Source organism: Alexandromys fortis, unplaced genomic scaffold, assembly GCF_014885135.2.
Source record: "Alexandromys fortis isolate MF-2015 unplaced genomic scaffold, M_Fortis_MF-2015_v1.1 scaffold_3, whole genome shotgun sequence".
Lineage (NCBI taxonomy): Eukaryota > Metazoa > Chordata > Mammalia > Rodentia > Cricetidae > Alexandromys > Alexandromys fortis.
The window spans coordinates 2,383,624-2,406,264 of NW_026067909.1; the positions used below are offsets into that span (position 1 = coordinate 2,383,624).

The 22,641-nt window shown below is 40.8% G+C and overlaps 1 protein-coding gene across 2 annotated transcripts in view; it reads left to right on the forward strand.

Annotated features, from left to right (window-relative positions):
* The window catches only part of Edrf1 (erythroid differentiation regulatory factor 1), a 36,665-nt gene extending 14,358 nt beyond the window's left edge, over positions 1-22,307 (forward strand). For both annotated transcript variants that reach the window (XM_050137123.1, XM_050137124.1), the window contains 12 exons: positions 1,870-1,941; positions 2,257-2,407; positions 5,050-5,238; positions 5,568-5,768; positions 6,681-6,899; positions 8,689-8,912; positions 10,661-10,819; positions 11,162-11,311; positions 12,741-12,894; positions 15,876-15,991; positions 17,570-17,721; positions 21,497-22,307. In XM_050137123.1, coding sequence (XP_049993080.1) covers positions 1,870-1,941; positions 2,257-2,407; positions 5,050-5,238; positions 5,568-5,768; positions 6,681-6,899; positions 8,689-8,912; positions 10,661-10,819; positions 11,162-11,311; positions 12,741-12,894; positions 15,876-15,991; positions 17,570-17,721; positions 21,497-21,671 — 1,962 coding nt within the window. In that variant the 3' untranslated portion in view covers positions 21,672-22,307. The remainder of the gene's footprint in view (positions 1-1,869; positions 1,942-2,256; positions 2,408-5,049; positions 5,239-5,567; positions 5,769-6,680; positions 6,900-8,688; positions 8,913-10,660; positions 10,820-11,161; positions 11,312-12,740; positions 12,895-15,875; positions 15,992-17,569; positions 17,722-21,496) is intronic.
* Positions 22,308-22,641: the final 334 nt, after the last annotated feature.

Below are 22,641 nucleotides of genomic sequence, written 5' to 3' on the forward strand. Positions count from 1 at the left end.
TTTTTTAAATTTTTGAGACAGGGTTTCTCCGTAGCTTTTGGTTTCTGTCCTGGAACTAGCTCTTGTAGACCAGGCTGGCCTCAAACTCACAGAGATCCACCTGCCTCTGCCTCCTGAGTGCTGGGATTAAAGGCGTGCACCACCACCGCCTGGCGCATTGTCCTCTCTTTACCAGGGCATTTCTGTCTAGCATTTGAGTTGCTGGTGAGTACAGCTTGTTGGGTGAGCATAGAATCAGAATTGAGAAGAGAATGGCACTGTGGTCCCCATGTAGAGAGGACTGGTGAATTACCCATGTGTTACAGAAGAAAATGCTTGCTCCTGTGGCCTTTGCTGTGGTTGGGGCCAAGTGGACCTTAACAACTCATCCTCTTTAGGTCTGTATCTTGGCGTGAGTAACACTGACTATCCTACCATTCATCTGTTGGCAACAGTGGACTTGCCTATATACTACTCCCTATGTTTGGGTACAGGTCAGCACATAAGACCTGGCTGTTCACTGAACTGAAATGCACTCGTGTTTATAAGTAGTCTTTTTATTTAAGCTTGGAGTTTAGCATTGAGATGGGAATTGTATATCCAAGTAAACTTTTGAAAACATAGCTTTCTTTTACCCTAAATCATTGCCTGATTTTTCTGACCTGCTTTCTTCACTCCCCCCTTTTCTTTTCTGTAAAGAAAAGCATCAGAGTCACCCAAGATCCTATGCTGTTGCTTCTACTTAGAACATGTTTTTTCTGGCGTTTTTTTTTTTTTTTTTTTTTTTTTTTTTTTTTTTTTTTTTAAATGGCTGCCTTTTTTTAGGCTTATGTCTTGGCCAAAATAATGTTATCTCCTTCAGGAGACCTTCCCTGACTGCTCCGGCCGAATCATGCTGTTTTATCGCTCTCATAGCCTGTCTATATCTGATATCCTTGTGCTGTGTCTCCTCTCTTCACAAGAGTGCAAGCTTCCATCTAGGACATACAGTGTGTGCTTACAAATGAGTCATTATCTGTCTGTCGAAATCTTAGTTCACATTCAGCTTGAGCCCCATCTCTCTAGTTAAGTCAGTGGTTAACTGCACTTTTATGTGTGTTGGGGAAACTGCACTATCACAGAATCGTGGACTGCCGGGACAGTTGGATGATTTAAGGGTGGCATGAGGTAATAACATCCTCTGATTTTATAGAAAATGTTCTATACCAGCGTCTGAGGCACACAAAGTGTTCAGCCATCTTCATGGGAACATGCCTTAGCTTTTCCTGGCCTGTGATGAATGACCTGGTAGAGTGTGGGCTCCTGGGTTCCCAATTCTCCATTTACCCACTCTGCCCTCTGACAAAACCCTCAGTCTTCTGAGTGGGGTGTCCTGTGAAAGCTGGTGATTAAAGCCCCCCAGGAGCTAGCCAGATGAAATGCCCTTGCGTTTAGTGTCACTGAGTGTGGTTGGAAGCTGTTTCTTGGTTCTGTTCTTTAATTAAGCAGATCAGTTAAGAAAGGGCTTGGCTGATGGGTGGTACTTGTTAGCCTACTACCAGATGATGGCATTACTGACAGTGCTGCTCTCTCTGCTGATGGGAGTAAGCTGACCTACTGCTTTGGTGTGTGTTTATCTAAAGCTTTACTACTCTTGAACTTTCTTATCAAATAGAAGTCTTTTTAGAATTTTAAGTGTTGGTCCTCACAGACGCTGGAAGGTCTTTTGTTGAGCATGATTTGAAACGGTACCAATAACATTCACATCAGATACCTACGTCACCAGCCTGAATACAAAGCATGTTTCTAAGTTCCTGCTCTGCAGAGTTTGAATAATTTGGGGGAAATAAGAGTCAGCTGGTTTGCTGTAATAGTAACATGCTGGTAACTTGTCAATGTTTGTCTCTGAAGCCCAGTTGTGCGTTTCCTGTTTGCCACGACACGGAAGAGCGCTGTCGACTCGTCCTTAGCTATGTGCTGGAGGTAAGTCTAGGTTTGCTTCTTATTGATCAGCAGTCTGCTTATTTGCAAGTAGCACATGTTTTTTGGTGTTTAAATGTTCTGAATGATGCCCAGCTCCGGTTTTATTTCTTTAACCTAAGTGAAAATTTCGTCAGTTTTCTCCCGTCAGGTTGCATGTAGTTCTAAGTCTCCGAGATAGAAATTCTGCTGCGTATTTAGGTTTTCTTTCACTATTGGTAAATGGAATATATATATATATACATATATATATAGCAAATGGTTTTCTTTTTAAGAAGGAAATAAAAGTGTGTGTTTGTATGTTTTTATTTTTTAAAGGGTTTAAAATCTGTAGATAGCAGCATCAAAAAAGAAAGTGACCTTCCAGCAGCTGATCCCAGTACTCCCATCCCCTTAAAATATGAAGATGAATCCACACGGGGTGGTCCAGAGGGGCTGGAGAAGCAGATGGCCTTATTCCTGGACAAAAGTGAGTTGACTGCTTTGCAGATAGTATCTTCAGCAGAGTAACTGCTGTCCTGTGACTAAGAAGGCTCGTGTCAAGGCACTTACTGGAATGACTTGAGAAGAAGGAAGCCAGGGAAATGGAAAGTCAGGGTAACCTTTTCTTGAAAGATAATTTTGAGATTCTGTGGACTTTTCTAGTTTTCTAAGGAACCCACCTCTCCCTGTTAGCCTTGGGAAGCCTGCCCAACAGGTTTTTAGGGAGTTGCTGCCTTGGTAAATATGTGGGGTAGTTCAAGAGCAACGAATTAAAATCCAGACCATTCGCTTAAAACTTTGGCTCCGGAGGACACCTTGTTTACTCAGTTGAGCTGCCTCTTCTTTCTCGAACTGCAAACATTGACAGCTGCTTCTTTAGAGGCTCTAGAAGATGTAAGTTACTAATGTGGTGGCACATGCCAGGAGAGCAGAAGCAGGCAGAACTCTGATTTTGAGGCTAGCCTGGTCTACAAAGCAAGTTCCAGGACAGCCAGGCTGTTACACCAAGAAACCCTGTCTCAGAAGAAAAAAGATAATGTGCTTAGAGCTGGATACATGATGAGCACCTGCAAGAGATGGCTGCTATTGTGCCATTGTTGATGGCTAGAAATAACAATCTTGTTTCTTAATATAAGTTGTATTTCCCTTTCTACTTACACTGTTAAGTAGTTCCAGTTTGGGTTTTCTGTTTAGTTTCTTGAGTTGTATGGGTGTTTACGGGTATGTGTGTCAGTGCATTACATGCATGTAGTGCCCACAGAGGCCAGAAGAGGGCACTGGATTCTCCGTAACTGGAGTTACAGATGGTGTGAGCCACCCTTGTGGGTGTTGGAAATAGAGCCCAGGTCTTGTGGAAGAGCAGCCAGTGGTCCTAACTGCTGAACCATCATACTTCCACTCCCCTCGTTCCAGGTTTTGGTATTTTTTTTAATAATTTGAAAGTCTGTTTATTTGAAGTAAAAATAAAATGTAGAAATGACAAGGGTAGAGGGGACAGATTTCTTTCTCTAGTACTTACGTGGTACTTCTTGTATGCCAGGCTCATCCTGCATTCACAGAGAACTGCACCGGGACTTTACTGTTGCTGTCTACAATAGCTCTTCTTGTCCCTCTCTCCTATTGAGAAACCCTGCTCCAATGCAGGTTTGATGGCCCCATTGTAGGTCTGTCACTTGGGAGGCTGAGGCAAGATTGTTGCAAGTTCAGGGCCAGCTTAGGCTACAGAGTGAGACTCACAAGAAAAGGGAATAAGAAAGGAAGAAAAGTAAGTCTTGCTCACACTAACATTGTCCAGTCTGCTGTCCTTGTCACCAGTGTGTCTTATGAGTGTGTCCTAAACCCAGGTTTATTCCTCTTCTCCTGTGTTAAACAGCTCTGAACATACACAGTATGAGCAAGACCTTCATTGTTCTCTGATCTCCTCACAGTGCCTTGTATGCAAAGAATGCTATGGCAGGGCTGAAGAGATGGCACAGAGGTTAAGAGCACTGACTGCTCTTCCAGAGGTCCTGAGTTCAATTCCCAGCAACCACATGGTGGCTCACAGCCATCTGTAATGAGATCTGGTGCCCTCTTCTGGCCATCAAGCACACAGACAGACAGAGCATTATATACATAATAAATAAATAAATCTTTAAAAAAAAAGAATGCTATGGCTGCAGAGGAAAAAGATATAGGCACAGCTCAGGCCATCATAGTACATAGCAACAAATATCTTGAAAAAGTATGTGTGGCATTAATAAAAAAAGATCTCAAAAAACAAAAAAGAAAAGTTGAGCTATGGGCTAGGGGTATTCTTTGTTCCACCATATTTTTATCTTATCAGCATAGTTAGACTTGAGTATTCTGGTGCACTGTGTGTTAACAATGTAGTCCTTTAACTTTATGTCACTATTTCTGTGTCTGGTAATATGGTTGGTATAAAAATGATCATGTATAGAATGTATAAATGATCATGTATATAAAATATGATAAGTGTTTGAGTAAAATGATCGTGTATAGAAGGTAATAGGACTGGCTGGACTGCTGTGGGTGTGGGTTTTAGTTTGTGTTGTGGTTTTGTTAGTGTTGGGGTCACCCTTCTCTATCCCAAGCTGGCCTCAAACTTAGGCTCCTGAGTGCTAGAGTTAGATATGAGTCATTATATCTAGCAGCTTCAGTGTTCTTGATAGAGGAAATGTAAAGTGCAGTGGGGAGTAGGGGAGAGCAAGCATCTTTGCAGGCAACAGGTAGGAAGTGGCTTTGGCTGATGGGTGTTGACTGGGAAGAATACTCTAAAACAGTGTGTGAGCTCAGAGGCATAGAGAGACTGGTCTGATGTCTGAGGTTAAGACTGCTTTACAATGTATGCTGTTCAGTAGTCTGATGCAGAAACTAGCGACAGCTGGCAGGAGTCACTTGGGAATTGAAAGTGGCAGTGACCGACAGCACGGAAGCTGAAGACCTTAGAAGAAGCACACGGGTGCTGTGGCACTGCTGCTTTCTCTACTGCCATAAGTAGGAAAGCCTAGTGTCACCAGTCTCGGCCTGCCAGTAGTGACCGAGTCGGGAGGGTTTCAACTGGCAGGTTATTTTTTCTTTCATTGAAACTTAGATTCAGGCAGAATGTGATGTTTCTCCCTATTGCAGTGGGCTCCCTTCAAAAGGGCAATTGTTCCAGGCAGTCTGGAATGACCCCTGGTTCTTGGCAACATAAAATGAAACTTCAGCTGATTCTCAAGTCATCGAAGGCTTACTATATTTTGTCCGATGCTGCCATGAGTCTTCAGAAGTATGGAAGAGCATTGCGATACATTAAGCTAGCTCTGCAGAGCCATGGTAAGATACCCTGAGTATGTCCAGAAGGCCTTGGAGGGAGGGAGACATCTGATTGATAGTGAACCTTCATTTCTCTGCTTAAAAATTTAATTTTAAAGCAATACCTTCTAGCATGTCATTTTTTTTTTTTTTTTTTTTTTTTTTTTTTTTTTTTTTTTGGCACGGTGTTGTAACATCTCCTTGGTGTAAAGTGTTCAAAGCCCTGTGTCACCTGATGTGAACAGTGACAGTCAGGCACAGAGCTTTAGCTGATGACAGTCTCTTCGTGTCTGCCATGAGTATCAATTTTAATGTCCTTGTGGCTCTCCTTCTCACCATTGTTCAAATAGATACTTACTGCTGCCTCTGCACCAACATGCTTTCTGAAGTACTGCTGTTTCTTTCTCAATATCTGACACTCTGCGGTGACATCCAACTCATGCTGGCCCAGAACGCAAATAACAGAGCAGCACACCTTGAGGAGTTTAATTACCAAACAAAAGAAGACCAGGAGATCCTCCATAGTCTTCACAGAGAGTCCAGCTGCCAGGGTATGCAGACACCTCCCTTGGTCACAGAGGAATTATCTGCTCCTTCATGCCTATTTAAGTATGCTCCAAAAGTGCTTTTTGGTTAACTATTTTATGTCATTTTCAAGTTTTAAAGTTGAACATGACTGGGTCTGGTCATGTCTTTAATCTGTTTAATCCCAACATGGGGAGATAGGCAGGCAGATTTTTGTGAGTTTGAGGTCAGCCTGGTTTACATAGTGAATTCCAGGCCAGCCAGGAATACATAGTGAGACCGTGTCTCCAAAAATAACAAAAATAAATTGAGTATGGTCCCGTGTGTTTGTATTAAATAATTTTCAAATATTTTACAATTATTAATTAAAGCTAACTAAGGTTTGAGTATGGTTGTGTTTCCTTATGCACTCTTGGTAAGGTTTTCATGAATATACATCTAGGGTACTTGTCAGAAAGAAGAAATGGTCGGTGGAAATGGGTTAAGTACACTCTAGATGAGCCCAGTAGCTAAGAGAAAGTTACCTCATAGCCATATGCTTATATCATCTGTTCTAAAGGGAGATAGTGATTTAACCACAGGAACAACTCAGCTCACAGCATCCATGTGAACACACTGCACTGTGGTGTGTCAGTCTTGGGTCTATATTACAGCTAGCACAGAATACTAGACGACAGAGATGTATCATGGGAAAGTCTGAGTGGTAAGAAATATTTGGTATTTTTAGACAGAAAAATATGTTTTTAATCAAACATGAGGGTTCTGGGAAAATACCATTTTATTAATAGACATTTTTACTATGACATTTAAGGTTTTTGTTGTATTGATGGAATGTATACTATATTGCACTTCTTTCTTTTTTACTTAAAATGTCAGATACCATAGGTATTAAGGAGGAAGGGCTCATAACATGACCTGTTTTTTCTTTTTCTTTTAAGGATTTGCATGGGCAACAGATCTCTCTACAGACTTAGAAAGTCAACTTACAGTTAGTTGTAAATGTTATGAGGCTGCTAATGAAATCTTGCAATTTAGTGACTTAAAAAGTCAGAATCCTGAACACTATGTACAAGTGTTGAAGAGAATGGGCAACATTAGAAATGAAATCGGCGTGTTTTACATGAATCAGGCTGCTGCACTGCAGGGTGAGCGAGTAGGTAAGTGTCTGTGTCCTCTTTGATCCCTGTTTGTGGGTGGAGCAAAGAACTGGCACCTGAGGGGGTGTGACTATAAGGTTCTCTTCTGAGAATCTTAAGAAATAAAATTAGAGAAAACATTATTTCCCCTTTGGGGTTCATTCTTCCCAGTATCTTCATTCTAACTTCTATATTTGAGACTGGTCAATTCAGAAACAGCTTAAACATGCAGTTATGTGCCAGGTTCTGTATTGGATGTGCATCTGGCCCCTCTTCCACTTGGAAATCTGCGATAATGCAGATAGCTGGGAAATGTGGTAAAGGTTACTTGCAGTGCAGTGGAAGTGGAAACTGTCCCAGTTGTAGAGGATTTGAAGACTTTGGGAAAGATGATACAGTTGGGTCGGGAGTCCCTTAGAAGAACCTCTGGTGCAAGTGTGAGGAAGGGAAGGCTCTGGAGACTGTGTAGGGAACAGGAGCCTGGGGCAAAAAGTCCACAGTAGCAGCAGGAGGCCTCATGTGAATTAAGGAAGTAGTTGGTAGAGGTTCAGGCTGCACTGAATTGGTTTGTGACATCAGTGAATATAGAAAGATCTAATGGAGGTAGTTGATTATAAATGAGCTGAGAGCTATAATGGCTTGGTGCTACCCAGATTGAGAAGCATCCCCATAGGGTGTTAATTGTAGCCACTAGAGGGGCTGTTTGTGGAAAGGCTAGGTGCTATGAGAAAAGGGTTAGGAAGGGCCAAGCTGTAACTGAGGGCCACAGATAAACTGAACACATCTCTTTGCCTGCTCAGTTGTGAACTACACTTGGCACCAAAGCTACAGAGAAACCCTGTCTCTGTTAAACAGGGTTAAAACAAAAACAAACAAACAATCAAAAAGCAAGTTGGTAGTAAAGGGTTTATTTGACAACATTGCTGTTAATCACTGAAGGAAGTCAGGACAGGAACTCAAGGCTAGAACTTGGAGGCAGGAGCTGATACAGAGGCCATGGAGTAGAGCTGCTTACTGACTTGTTCCTCATGACTTGCTCAGACTGCTTTCTTATAGAACCCAGGACCAGCAGCCCAGGGATGGCCCCACCCACCTTGATCACTAAATGAGAAAATGCTTTACTGCTGCCTCTCATGGAGGCATTCCTTAAACCGAAACCCCTTCCTTTCTGTTGACTCTAGCTTGTGTCAAGTTGACACACAAAACCAGCCAGGACAGAGACCTGAGTGATGAAGTAACATCTGGAATCTGTCAGTGGGGGAGCATGAGTAGGGTATAGTCAGACTCTAGGAGAATTAGATAAAGCATAGACTATAGCCTCTTAAAACTCCATAGAACTATGATTGTGTTCAACACTTTCTAATAACGTGCTTTGCTTGGTTGTCTTGGTTGGTTTTAATCTCAGCCAGTATTGAGAGTGACTTTGAATAAATGAGTAGTCTGCTGGGGCTGCTAAGTACCTGAGGTGGTGACTGAAGACGCAAGGTCAAGGTTCTTCTCTTGGCTTTCAGACAGCCACTTTCCGACTATGTCCTCACGAAGCCCTTTCTCTGTTAGAGCTTTGCTGTCTTTTTCCCTCCTTATAGGGATCAGTCATATTGGATCAGTACCTCACTCTTTAATGACTTCACTTAGCCTTAATCACTTCTTCAAAGACCTGATTCTAAGTATAGTCACATTGTAAGCTAGTGGGAGTCAGTGCTTCACCCGAATGACTCATGTGACAGGCATCAGAGAGAGTGCTGCAGTTGACCCCATTGGTCACACTGATGTCTGCTTATGCAATTGTTTTCTTTCTTTCTTTGTGAAGTGAGCAAATCTGTGTCTGCTGCAGAGCAACAATTGTGGAAAAAAAGCTTTTCTTGTTTTGAAAAGGGGATTCACAACTTTGAGTCGATTGACGATGCTACAAATGCTGCCCTTCTGCTGTGCAACACAGGAAGACTCATGCGGGTCTGTGCACAGGCGCACTGTGGTGCAGAGGATGAGTTCAAACGGGAGTTCTCTCCAGAAGAGGGCTTGTATTACAGCAAGGTAAGGCCTTTACGTTGGGCCTCACCTACTCACTGTCATCTTTCTAAACTTGACTTTTTCTTCACTGAGTAAAACTAAATGAGAGTACAACATTGTGATGGCAAAGGAGTGGGCAGCTCATAGGAACAGTAAGATGTTAGTACCGAGGATGGCATATGAAATTACTAGGAAAGATGCTTCAGTAAGTGGCGTAAATGTTGAGTGTACCGAAGATTGGCATGGAGAGAGGGAAACTGGGAAGGTACCTGAAGATACAGGTGAGGACTGTGTGTCCTGTTCAGTATGGGAGATAGAGATGTGCATCAGAGAGTAGAAGTAGAAGCAAGTCTCACAGTAATGATCAGACACATATCACAGGTGAGTACATCCTTTAAGGTGTGAAGAAAAGTTAGAAGAAACTTGAATATGAAAATGGTCAAGTAACCTTTTAAAGTAAATGGCTTTTAAAAATATTTTAAATGTTTTTTAAAATCTAAAAATTTTAGTTGATATTACATTTAAAAATTGAACCTGTTGCTGGGCAGTAGTGGCGCACGCCTTTAATCCCAGCACTCGGGGCAGAGACAGGCAGATCTCTGTGAGTTTGAGGCCAGCCTGGGCTTCAAGAGCTAGTTCCTGGACAGGCTTCAAAGCTACAGAGAAACCCTTTCTCGAACAATAAACAAACAAACAAATTGAACCTGGCACTGAAGAGATGGCTCAGCAATTGAAAATGCTTGATATTCTTCCCAGAGGATCAGCGTTCAAGTCCCATGTTGGGCAGTTGTGAGCTGCCCCGCTCCAACTTCAGAGGATCCGGTGTTCTCTCCTGGCCTTCCGTGTATCCACATACGTGCAGCAGACATAAAAACAAGTAAAAAATCAGTCTAAGGAATAACTCTGAGCCACTTGCTGCACTCATGTAACTCCAACACCTAGTTTACTGAGGCCGGAGGATTGTAGGCTACCTAGCAGTGGGGGGGGGGGGTAAGAGTTGAGTTTATTTACCACATTTTCCTACAATGCTAGGAAGAGTACAAGAAAGGAGCCTGTGTGGCTCTGGAGGTAAGGGCACTTGACACCAAGCCTGACGACCTGAGTTCAGACCCCAAAACTCACGTGGTCAAAGGAGAGAACCATCTTCCACAGGTTATCTTTGAGTTTAAAACATGCATGTGTCCACACAGTAAGTAAATAAAAACAAACATTATAATAAAGCATGAGCACTTAAATTATTAGCTGTTTAGAAACTTTAAACACTCATGAAAAATGTTCCTGGCATAGTACATTTTAAAATGGAGGTGACTTTAAAAAAAAATTTGTGTGTCTGCAACATTTAACAAACACCTGAAATGTAGCAAGTATCACTGGGTGAAGAGGTTTATTGTGACTATTGTAAGAATACTGTGGCCAGGTATTTGAAGATGAGGGTGAGCAAATTAATTTTTACAGTAAAATGGTTTTTGTAGTTTACTAATTATACAAACTTTCCTTCGGAGTGAAAAAAAAGATAAAGTACATCCTCCTGCAGCAGCCTGTGTCAGAAGTTAGTACCAAGGACAGGCCCTGTAGTAGAATTCTGTCTGTTTCAGAGACAGCACTTTGCTAAAATACTTGGATTGCTTCTCTTCTCCCTTCTTGATGATACCATCATTTTGTTAATTCTCCTAGATTAAATTGATGTCCAAGTGGTCTGAAGCATGTTTCATTTCACTGTGTTCTTTGCACATTTTTACCAGAATCCTAATTTCTCCTTTCCCTCTTCACAGGCTGTCGATTACTATTTGAAAGCTCTGAGGTCATTGGGTACAAGAGACATGCATCCAGTTGTTTGGGATTCTGTGAACTGGGAATTGTCCACTACATACTTTACCATGGCAACTTTACAGCAAGATTATGCTCCGTTGTCCAGAAAAGCTCAGGAGCAGGTGATAAGATTTCCTATATTTTTAAATTTGTATCAGTATTACTTATTCCTTTATTTAATATTGTACATCAGTCATCTTTTCTTTAGTAGGAAATATTTATTATTTATTAGTTTTTCAAGACAGAGTTTCTCTGTGTAACAGCTCTGGCTGTCTTAGAACTTGCTTTGTAGACCAGACTGGCCTGGAACTCACAGAGATCATCCTGTCTCTGCCACCTCCTTTCAAGTGCTAGGATTAAAGGCATGTGCCATCACCCCTGGCAGCAAGCAATATTTAATATGAAAGTTCTTACATGATTATAAACTTACCATTTCTCCTGTCCCCATTGAAATACCTAAACAGATTGAGAAAGAAGTAAGCGAAGCTATGATGAAGTCCCTGAAACACTGCGATGTTGACTCTGCGACTGCTCGGCAGCCCCTCTGTCAGTACCGAGCTGCGACCATCCATCACAGGCTGGCTTCCATGTACCACAGCTGTCTGAGAAACCAGGTGTGCTCATCCCAGATTACATTCCATGCTGTGTATAGAAGTATTTTAAAACCCACCTTTTCCTATCAGCTAATGTAGCTACTTTTAAAAAACATAGAGGGTCAGTGTTTTTCCCTTTGCATTTGAACCCTGTATTTTACTATAATTGATTGGGTCATAGTGTGGAAATCATTTCCTGAGTATGTTACTTAGTATTTATTTAAATGTAGTTAGACTATGTATAATAATAGTTCTGTTCTCAAGGCTGGAGGGAGAGAGTCAGCAATTAAGAGTGTTTGCTAGGGGCTGGAGAGATGGCTCAGCGGTTAAGAGCATTGCGTGCTCTTCCAAAGGACCTGAGTTCGATTCCCAGCAACCACATGGTGGCTCACAACCATCTGTAATGAGGTCTGGTGTCCTCTTCTATCAGGCATATATGCAAACAGAATATGTATCCATAATAAATAAATAAATATTTAAAAAAAAAAAGAGAGTATTTGCTACCCTTTCAGAGAACTGAAATTTGATTCTTAAAACCCACATCAGAAAACTTATAACCACTTGTAACACCAGATCCAGGAAAATCCAATGCCTCTGGCCTCTGCAGGCACCTGTACTCGTGTGCACATACTCCTCTTCCACATATACTCAAAAGTAAACATTTAAAAATAAACCTTAAGGGCTAGAGAGATGGCTCAGTGGCTAAGAGCCTTGCTTGTTCTTCCAAAGGTACTAAGTTCAATTCCTAGCAACCATATGGTGGCTCACAACCATCTGTACTGAGATTTGGTGCTCTCTTCTGGCCTGCAGGGATACATGCAGGTAGAATGCCATATACATAATAAAAATAAATTAAAAAACAAGTAAAAAAAATAAAAATAAACGTTAAAATATAGTTCTCCCATCTTTGTGGAATGGAGTGTGCATATGAAAGCATCTGGGAAATATTAATGGAGCATAGATGCATTTAAAGAACAAGAAGGAGTCCCCATTGTGCCTGCGGATCAGGGAATGGGAGAGTGCTCTGAACCTTGTTTTTGTTATTGCTGTGTTATGAACTTGAGGGAAGGAGTTGTACAGCCTTTTCTCTCCCATGGATCACTGCCTGTCACTGAATGTCTTATCTCTGAGATTCATCCACACTGACGTGTGGAGCCCCTTACTAAAAAATGAGTTCATTTTTTACCGAGTTTTTCGAGACAGGAATGCATTGTGCCGTTCAGACTGGCCTAGAGCTCACTATGTAGCTGGCTTACTGAGAACTTACTTTTCTCCTCTTAGTCGCCTGCCTCATTTCATTATGATCTTCCTAGCAGATGTAAATTGTTATTCTAATTTAATTAGCTTAAAATTTATAAAACTGTAAGAAATAAAAGATGAGAACAGTTAGTGATACAGGCAGAAGGCTTGAGATTTTTATTTTACTTTTTTGGTATGTTTTTGTTTGTAGGTTGGTGATGAGCACCTTAGGAAGCAACATCGAGTGCTGGCAGATCTCCATTACGGCAAAGCTGCAAAGCTCTTTCAACTTCTCAAAGATGCTCCCTGTGAACTGCTTAGAGTGCAGCTAGAAAGGGTGGCGTTTGCAGAATTTCAGATGACCAGTAAGTCTGACTTCTCAGATATGTATATGGTGGCTGTTTTCTGGATTATCTTAGAGGGAGGCGAAGCTGTGTGTGGCTCTTGGATATAAGCGAGACCGTTTTCCTGTTAATTTGCCTGGTGTTAGATTAGACCCTTTGTAGCCACTGAGAGAAGTTGCTACACTTTCTGAAATGCATTTTAAAACGTAGAGAAGTTTTATAGAGACTTTAAGATTGAAACAGCATGTGAACGAACCATGGTTCTCACTTGCTCCCTGTAGACATTGAACTGACATTTGGCAGCTTTGATTGTGGCTGGAATGGATGCTGCTGTGTAGAAAATGGTGAAAGGCGAGGTCTTCATTGTATCATCTTCACAGCAGAGATTAAGTGAACATTGTGACTTCTTAATACTCCCAGGGTTCCCTCCCTCGAGTTCTTTTCTAGGGCTCCCCTTGCCCATAGTGGTAGCTTTTGAGAAATACCTCTTATATGGTAAGAAAACTATTGTTTGAAGTACAGCAACTCATCTTATTTCATCTTGATTTTTTTTTAATGTTATAAATTTAAGCTTTTAAGTTTTTGATTTTGGAGCATTCCAGATATCTGATTTTGGAATTAAGGAAGCTCAGTCTATAAAAACTATACATAAACTCTAAAATAGGGGGACAAGATCTGAACTGTTCTAGCCCAAAACTGTCTGGTTAGAGATGTCAGTGGTACTTTAAATTGTGTGACTTTGTTTATGTGAGAAAGAGCCCTTGAGAAGGGCTTAAGAAACTACAGGTTTACTACCTGTACGTATAAGACATAAACCCTTGGAGGATAGGCAAACTGTTTCCCTGTGGTTCTATTTAGAAATGAATTCATTACCATTTTTAAAAATATTATATTAGATTTTTATTTTCTGCCAGTGTGTTTGCATGGCAGACGTATGGAATTGGCTCTGGGACTGAGCAGTCTACTCCAGGGTAGCCTCTGGGTAACTTTTCACTTGCATCTTGCAGTATTCTGACATGTTTAAAGTCTTCAGGATTCCCATGCATTTTTATAAAAGAATAGATACTGGAGATGCAACCTAAGATGATTGTTGTAGTTAATTGCCTTTAGAAAACTTTAGAGCAAGTGAGACAGCTCAGCAGGTAAAGGTACTTGCCACCATTCCACCCCTGGGACCTACAAGTTGTCTAATCATCTGACCTTCAAACGTGTCATGACATATGTGTCCCCTTACCCCACCCCTGACAACACACACATATAATAAATAGATGCAATAAAAAGTTTCAACCCACTCTAATACTATAAATATCCTAAAAATATAGTTGGAGGTATAAGGCAGGGCCGGAGGGTGGTTAGCCCAATTTGTAGGTTTTGTAAGGCACATAACTAACACTTCATCTTAATTTACCCTAGTGTTTGGGGCTTTTATACCTTTTTATGTCTCTGTTGTCTGCTTCCTGTTCTGAAGGTACCATATGTACACTGACATCTTATTCATTGACTTCAGGTAACAGACTATTTTAGTAGTTTTATGTTGTGAGTGGGAGCGGCGGGCTACATTCTGGCACCCAGCCACCTGCACAGCTAGCTTTACCCGAAATAATTACACGGAAACTGTATTCTTTTAAACACTGCTTGGCCCGTTAGTTTTAACCTCTTATTGGCTAGCTCTTACATATTGATCTAACCCATTTCTAATTTTCTGTGTAGCACCACGAGCTGGCTTACCAGGAAAGATCTTAACCTGCATCTGTCTGAAGTGGGAGAATCATGGAAACTGCCTGACTTGGCTTCTTTCTCCCAGTATTCTGTTCAGTCTACTCCGCCTACCTAATTTTCTGTCCTATTAAAGGGCCAAGGCAGTCTCTTTATTTAACCAATGAAATTAACACAAAACAGAAGACTCCCACATCAGTTTTAAATTACACTTTAACAGAAGAAGGTGGCCATTAGCAGGTAGGGAATTCTCTGATGCTAGCTGCATACTTGAGGGCTCTGACACCATCTGTAGGGTTTGGCAGTTTGTAAAAGGACCAAAAAAACTCGCTAAAAAGCTATCAAATCAACCAAGGAAGTGGTCAGGAATGCCCCAGAAATAAAGCTCCTCATTGTCCTCTTGATGCACTTACAGATAGGTAGTGCTGACCCCACCTCATCCCAGCAATGATGTGTAACTGTGGAGTCCAGAGTACATACTGGGATTTGGGTGCATGGTTGAACTAAGCCTCCAGCCTCTCTGGAAGATAAGCAGTCACCCAGCAGCCCAGAGACTCCTTAGAAACCACACCGTTAGACTGCGCAGTGTAGCGCAAGCCCTCAAGTAGATAGAGACACTTATATCATATACACCATACTGAGGACTTATGGCCGAGGGAGCCACAGATAATGGCCAGACCTTTCGTGGAGGTTAGCCCTTTGCTTACAGCACTGTACTATACACACACTGAATGTGAACAGAGAACAGGAGTAGAGGTTCCTTGCAGTGACTGGAAGAGTATAATACTCACTGGACCTACCTTTGAACAGAAAGTGTAGTACTTTCCAGTAGGACAACCAATATTAAATTGACTCAACCAGCTTCACACAACTGAATAGTGGGATGACTTCTGAACCACAGGCTCTTGTCTGTTGGTCCCTATAATCTAATACTTTAGATACTGGCCACTATTTCAGAGAGATTGGTGTGCTCATCATATAGAGCCAAATGTTGAGGCGAGGGAACATTACTACAACTACATTCAAAAGTTAAAGGTACTAGGAGGAGGCGGAAACTTTTTTTTTTCCTTTTCTCAATTAAAAAAAAAAGTTAAAGGTATTATTATAGCTTAGTACTTTGGCTAGGCTTAGTATTTTTTTTTTTCTCCAAAAGAAAAATTAGCAGACAAGTTATCTTTTGATTTGTTAGGATTGTCATAAGCTGCCTTTGTAGTACTTGAAAGTCAGTAACACTAGATGGCTTCATAGGTTTGTAGTCTAGGAATGATTATTTGTGTTTATTTTAGGTCAGAATAGCAATGTTGGAAAGTTAAAAACATTATCTGGGGCGCTTGATATCATGGTGAAAACTGAGCATGCATTCCAGCTCATCCAGAAGGAGCTTGTGGAGGAATGTGATCAGGTAACTGGAGAAAACTTTTATGTTTATGGTAAATGTATATAAGAGGCATATGGCACATACTTATGAATGTATGTATATATACATATTACTGCATAAAAGTACATTACTAGTTGGTTAAAAGTCTCAGTCTATTTGTATATTATAACAAAATACTAGAGGCTGGGTTAGTTGTTATAAAGTTTATTGACCCATGACTGTGAGCCACATTAGAGGATCTAAGTAGCATGGCACCATTGTCTTGGTAAACGTTCTCAAACCATGTTGAGCATGGTGAAATGGAAAGAGAACAGGCCACATGCAGAATGGGCTGAATATGAAGTCGCCTCTTTGTAACAACTTATCCTTGGGAGAACTAGCCCAGTGTTGATGCAGAAGTACAGCTCTCACCACCAAGAGAAAATGAGATAGTGTATTCTGCAGCCACACGGCTGAACATGGCCTGGGAACGCAGATGAATGTCACCCATATTCTACCATATAGTGTGGTATATAGAACCAAGAAAGTCATATTTTACAAATACATTGGTGGAACTATCATACAGATGAGTTACAGGAAATTGATGACATTTCTGCTATACATAGATCTCAGATGCTATCTGTTGGCAGCTCAGACTTTGGGTTGGCAGAGTTAGGGGGTCTCTTGGTACATTACAAAGGGATTTACCTCACTGTCACAAGGATGGATGTTAGGCCAGACACAGAGGTAGGCAATGAATGACTTTTAAAGGCACAAGATGCCTTTAAAAATAGCTCAAGAAAATTTGACCTGCAATTTTCTAGCTCTTCACAGTCATGGAAGTTCTAATTAGTTAGCCAGCCTTGTAGAATATTTAACACGCATAAAGCTCCCCCACCCACTTACTCAGTCCCTGGGAACTTTAGTTTATACTAGTTAACCTGATGTGCTCTCCAGAGGCAGCATTGACATGATAGGACCCAGTAAGTCCAGTTACTTTCTCCTGTGCTCATGTGTTAAGTCCATCAGCTCACAGCCGCATAGTGCACAAGAGCCTCATGATAGTATTACTAACCTCCTTTAATGCATATATTTTTTTTATATTTTGAAAGTTTTTAAAGAATGATTGTTAATGAGCCATAGTTACCAAGGGACCTATTAGCAAGTTACAAAGCCTCTTAAGGTTATTTTTGTGGTTTGGATGTATCTGCCTTTGCTTTCCAAGATCAGAAAAACCTGTGCTCTCAGTCCTAGTGGACTGTCCAGGAGCATTTGTCCCCAGGCTCCAGAGCATAGTTCAGCATTTCTGCAGAGAGTGCCCCACTGCTCCTCCTGCCCTTACTTTTCCAACCCCAGTGAGTCCTGATTAGGTGGTATCCATTTTCATGTTGCTTCTGTAGCAACCAGTCAGTGTTGGGAAATCATAAAATTTCCATGCAGGATTCATTTCTTTTGTTAGCACTTCTTAGGTGCGGGGAGTTTATTGTACCTTTGTCAGAGTGCTCTTGAGTCTGCTTCCTGTTCGTGATTCCATAGTCTGCTGGATTGAAGGGGCAATTTTGCTGTCATTGTATATAAAACGGGAGAAGGGCAGTTTAGGTGGAATAACTCTGTTGTCTTTAGCCTAAGAATGATGAAGCTACACCGGCTGCTGATTCTTCACCTAATCTTAATCGAGAAGAAGTGATCAAACTCCTTAGTATATTTGAGTCTCGTCTGTCATTCCTTCTCCTTCAGTCCATCAAACTGCTGTCATCATCTAAAAGGAAAATGAGGTAAATTAACATAAGTATTGAACCTTCTTTGCTAATACCTCACCTACGAAAAGAACATGAGTTCCCTCTACTGATGTTAAGAAATAGGTAGGTTGTATTTTTTACACTGTGTATGGAAAATGCAAAATGTTAAGAACTATTTGTTGTTAGGTGCCTACCACCATATATTCATAGGGTAAATACAACATTGGAGAGACATATTTGACATTCCAATGGAATGGAGAGACATTCCATTAGGGCCCTGGAATGAAGACCCTAAGTTGTTTATAATAACACTTATAAACATGTCTTTGATGTGAATTCAGGGCTAAGATATAGATACTGAGGACAGTTGCACCTTTCAAGGTGTGTGGTGGAATCTTAGAGCCTCTGAGGCTGTGATATTAGGGAGTAGCAAAGAAGAGTGATGGGCACAGCCAGAGTATTCCCAGGTTCCTCTGCTCATATGTGCAGTGTGCTGCTCCACTAGAGAGCTGTTCTTTCGGTGTCATTAACTTGAAATTGAGTATCAAGTACTACATCAGGAGCATGATATACAGACACAAGTGTAGTCTAGCCCATATTACAAAACATGAAAAATAGATCAAAATAAAGAAAATGCACCCACATACATCATTGTTACTAGTTAAGTTTATCTTACCATTTTATCTTGGGATACAGGTAATGTTTGTCTTATGTTTTAATTTATACACAGTGTGACTCAGTGTTGTGAACTTTGACAGCATTCAAGATTCCAAAAGTTTCATAACTATGATACAAAACCGCCTATCAATCACTTCATAAATGCTTCCTGCTGACATTAAGCAAGCTGATCTTGTGTAGAGTGTGAGTTTTTTCTCAGTGCCTTTCATTCACAGTGGTCTTGTCAAGCCCCCATGAGAGAGCCCTCACTATCATGTGCTGTTATTTGTGCAGAAGTTTTGAAAACTGCTCGTCTCTTAGGACAGTGAAGTCTTGTTTGGTCTGTCTGAAAAGTTTTATCTGACAGTTGAGTTCATTTTTATATCTTGAACAGAGCTATAGTTGAGAATTTCCTCTTGCCACAGCAATCTTCTGTATCCCTCAGGATCCAAGTTCTAACAGTAGTAAATGCCCATATAAAGTTGCACATCTGAGGTTTTAGTTAGCTGTAGTCAACAGTAGTTCAAAATATTAAATGGAAAATTGCAGAAGTAAACAATTTGTAAGTATCATGTGCCATTCTGCATAGCCTGGTAAAGTGCATGCTGTCTCCGGCTGTAAATCATTCCTTTGTCCAGCGTGTCCATACCATACCCACTATTAGTCTACCCGTTAGTCATTTAGTAGCCTGCTTGATGATCATTGTGCTATAGTACTTGATGATACTGACAGTATGAATGTGCCAGCTGTAAGAGAAAGGGGCTGAAGTTCTCAGTAAAGAAAGGAAACAGCTGGGCAGTGGTGGTGCATCCCTTTAATCCCAGCACTCAGGAACAGAGAAATCCTTTTTTATTTTTATTTTTTGAAAAACCAAAATAATTAAATAAATAAATAAATAAAATAAAAAATAGGTATGTGCTATGGGTTGCTAAGATCTTATGGTAATATTGCTAATCCTTGATTGTGTCTAATAAAATTTCAGTTTATCATGTGGGGGAAAATATACTATATATGGGGTTCAGGGTACCTGGATTTAGGTTTTAGGATCCACTAAGAGTATTAGAGGGTCCCTCCCTGACTAGGGATGAGGGTGCACTAAGGGTGAGGTAGGTCTGTGGAAGATAGCGTGGGAAGGGCAGACTAGAGGAGCCAAGATTTAGTTGTTTGGACATACCTCAGTCTTAGATTCATCGCTTCTGTGTAACATCCTCTCACCTAAGAGGAGCTTTTATTGGAGGAAGTCTCAAGTACGCACGCAGCAAGGTGTTTGCTATGTTCACTACAGTTCAGCACATGTGTTCATATTTTTGAAGAACCAGAAAGTAGAGTAAATAACATATATGGAGAAGGGACTCGGCTTTCATTGCCTAAAAACTAATTACAGGTAGATTTTTAAGATTTGCTGTTGTGTCCACAAGGTGGCAGTATATATAATCTGATCATTACAATCTAATCTATATATTACAATAAATCATGTGAGTTAATTCGATGATTTTACAAATTAGTGGCTTGAGTGATTGACTGACAGTTAATAATTTGAGTCTTTTATTATGTTTTATATCAGAATAGTCCTATGTATGACCTAAGTAAGTTTTATTTCTGAGCAGGTTATTAATGTTGAAGAAAAAATTATTTTGTTTGTTTATTTATTTATTTTGGTTTTTCAAGATGGTTTCTCTGTGTAGCCTTGGCTGTCCAAAACTTAACTCTGTAGACCAGGCTGACTCAAACTCAAAGATACACCTGTCCCTACTTCTCAAATGCTGGAGTTAAACACATGCACCATCACATCCAGCTAGTTGAAAAAAAAATTAATCTAAAGTTTTCATGCAAGCTTCATGTCCTTTGTGCCAATTTGTATTTTCGGGTTTATTAAGCAAAAGAAACATGATGTTGTGGCAGGTTTGAAGCAGAACACATGGTTACTAAGTCAGTGACTTGGTTATGTTTCTCTCATGTACAGGGGAAAACAGCTAATAATTTTATTGAAATTTGAAAAAAGCAGACATGGTTATCTCCTTATAGAGTAAAGGAGGTCAGAATGTAACCGTGATAGATGTTATTAATTTGTTTTATTTTTTTTATAATTTTTTAAAAGATTTATTTATTTATTATGTATTCAGTGTTCTGCCTGCATGTATTCCTGCAGGCCAGAAGAGGGCAACAAATCTCATTACAGATGGTTGTGAGCACATGTGGTTGCTGGGAATTGAACTCAGGACCTTTAAAAGAGCAGACAAAGCTCTTAACCACTGAGCCATCTCCAGACCTAGTTTGTTTTATTTTGACTGCTGTTTCTTCCCCTTAGCTTGAGGCAAACATAAGAAAATGGAGTTAATAATTGCAAAGTTTAACTTTGGGTCTCAGTAATTACAGTGAGATCCAAGAAAAAATTTAAGGTTAATTTTCTTATTGAAAAATTTCAATTTCAGCCTATTGAGTGTCCTTCATGGTATGGCAACCGTGTAGGTGCTGTTAGGCAAAGTACAAATTTTGTTTATTAAGTTGCAAAGAATTTATTCTACTTTGGGTTAAGAATTGAGCTGTTCTTATATTGTGCTTTAGTATTCGCTGCTGTAGCAGAGTGTGGCTTCTTGACATTTTGGAGGGTTTAGGATTTGAGATGAAGAGCTCTGAGGATCATGGACCTCTCTTGTAGTACAAAGAACAAGTTAATAACGTCATGGACGGTCCTTAGACAAATGCATACATTAAGTAATTGAGTATAATGGTAGATAAGGTAAATCAGCTAATTCTCTTAAGAGGAAGAAGATTTGTTTGACATGGTGGAGCCTGTGAGAAGTGACTTTAATTCAGTGGGTGGCAGGAGGTTAAGAAAAAGTATGATCTGTACAAATTGGAAGAAGTTGAATTAGGAGTCTCAGGCCAGAGTGCAGCTGCTAGTTGGTTTGTGGGTTGGTGAGTAGAGGAATGGCCGCCTAGCTTCTCCTTGCTCTTATCAGCCCCAGCTCCCGCTCTGCTCTTGATGGCATGTATTCTTTGTCCATATTTCTGTGGTCGATTATTGTGCCTTTTCTCAGGGTCCGTGGCACTGAGGCACTGTCTGTGTTTGAGTCACTGAGCAGCCATGGGTAAGTGCAGCTGCTCTGGAAAGTTTCTGCTGTCCCCATCAACTGTCTGTTTTTCACTGTAGCAGTAACACCGAAGAAGACACAGTCCTCCAAACCAACAAGCAGATTTACTCCCAGCTTTTGAGAGCAACTGCCAACAGAAACTCAACTCTGCTGGAAAGAATTGAAGTCGTCATCTGTTTGCTGGAGCAGCTTGCATCTGGGAGCAGCATGTCAAATAGCAGTGCTGCCCCCTGACCCAGAGTTGTACCTGAGGACTCTGTCAGTGCCTTCCCAACCCGGAGCTGTTCTGTCCACTCGGTGCTGAGTCTATTAAATATGAGGAAATGCCCTTTAAACAGTGGAGACTTGTTTCCCACAGCAGGCAGAGGATGTGGGGTGGTTTTTGGCTGCTTCTTTGAAGGTGAAAAGCCAAAATAGAACCTAAACCTTCCCAGTGTGTTTCCTAGAAAAGTATATGATTCCTCAGTGATACCAGACGTCCTATGACACAATTACACTTGCAGGTAGTCTTGAAGTCTTGTTAAACCACTGGGTGGAAGATAAGATTATTTTGGATAAAATGTTACTTTGGCTAAGAAAACTTTTATCCAAGTGACTTTATGGGTTCCAATGGCTAGTAGAAACTCAGCACATCAGCATTTCCTTGTAAACTGCACAGAAAGTGTATTCTTTCTGAGCTGTGGTACAGGATTTTTCAAAACTTGATAATTGTGCAGGTCTCCAGTCAGTGCATGCTCTGAAAAGACTCGTTTCTTTGACTTTCTGTGACATTGGTAAAGAAATAGGTACTATCACTTTTTCATTCTAAACTTGAAACTGTGAATAAGGTAAGAGAACTATTTTCAATAAATAAGCTATTTATTTAACATATCTTGGTATTTCCCACTTGCATTCTTCACACTGCTGTGATTTGATTTGAATGTGATTAGCAAAACTTTATGAAGTACATCATAGATAATGATGTTTGAGGCCACCCATTCATGCTCCTGGGACATCCTGCTTGTGCTCTGCTGCTCTGGGCATCTTAGCCACTTGCATGCGTTCATACTCTCCTGTTCCCAAAGCCAACCACATACAGGGCTGTGACTAATAGTTTGAAGGAAGCGTGCAGCATGTAAATCAAGCAGACTTTTGCTTGGGTGCACTCGGGTGTCCAGCCACTGTGCAGCCCCTCCCATACCAGGCACACTTGCATCTGTGGGTT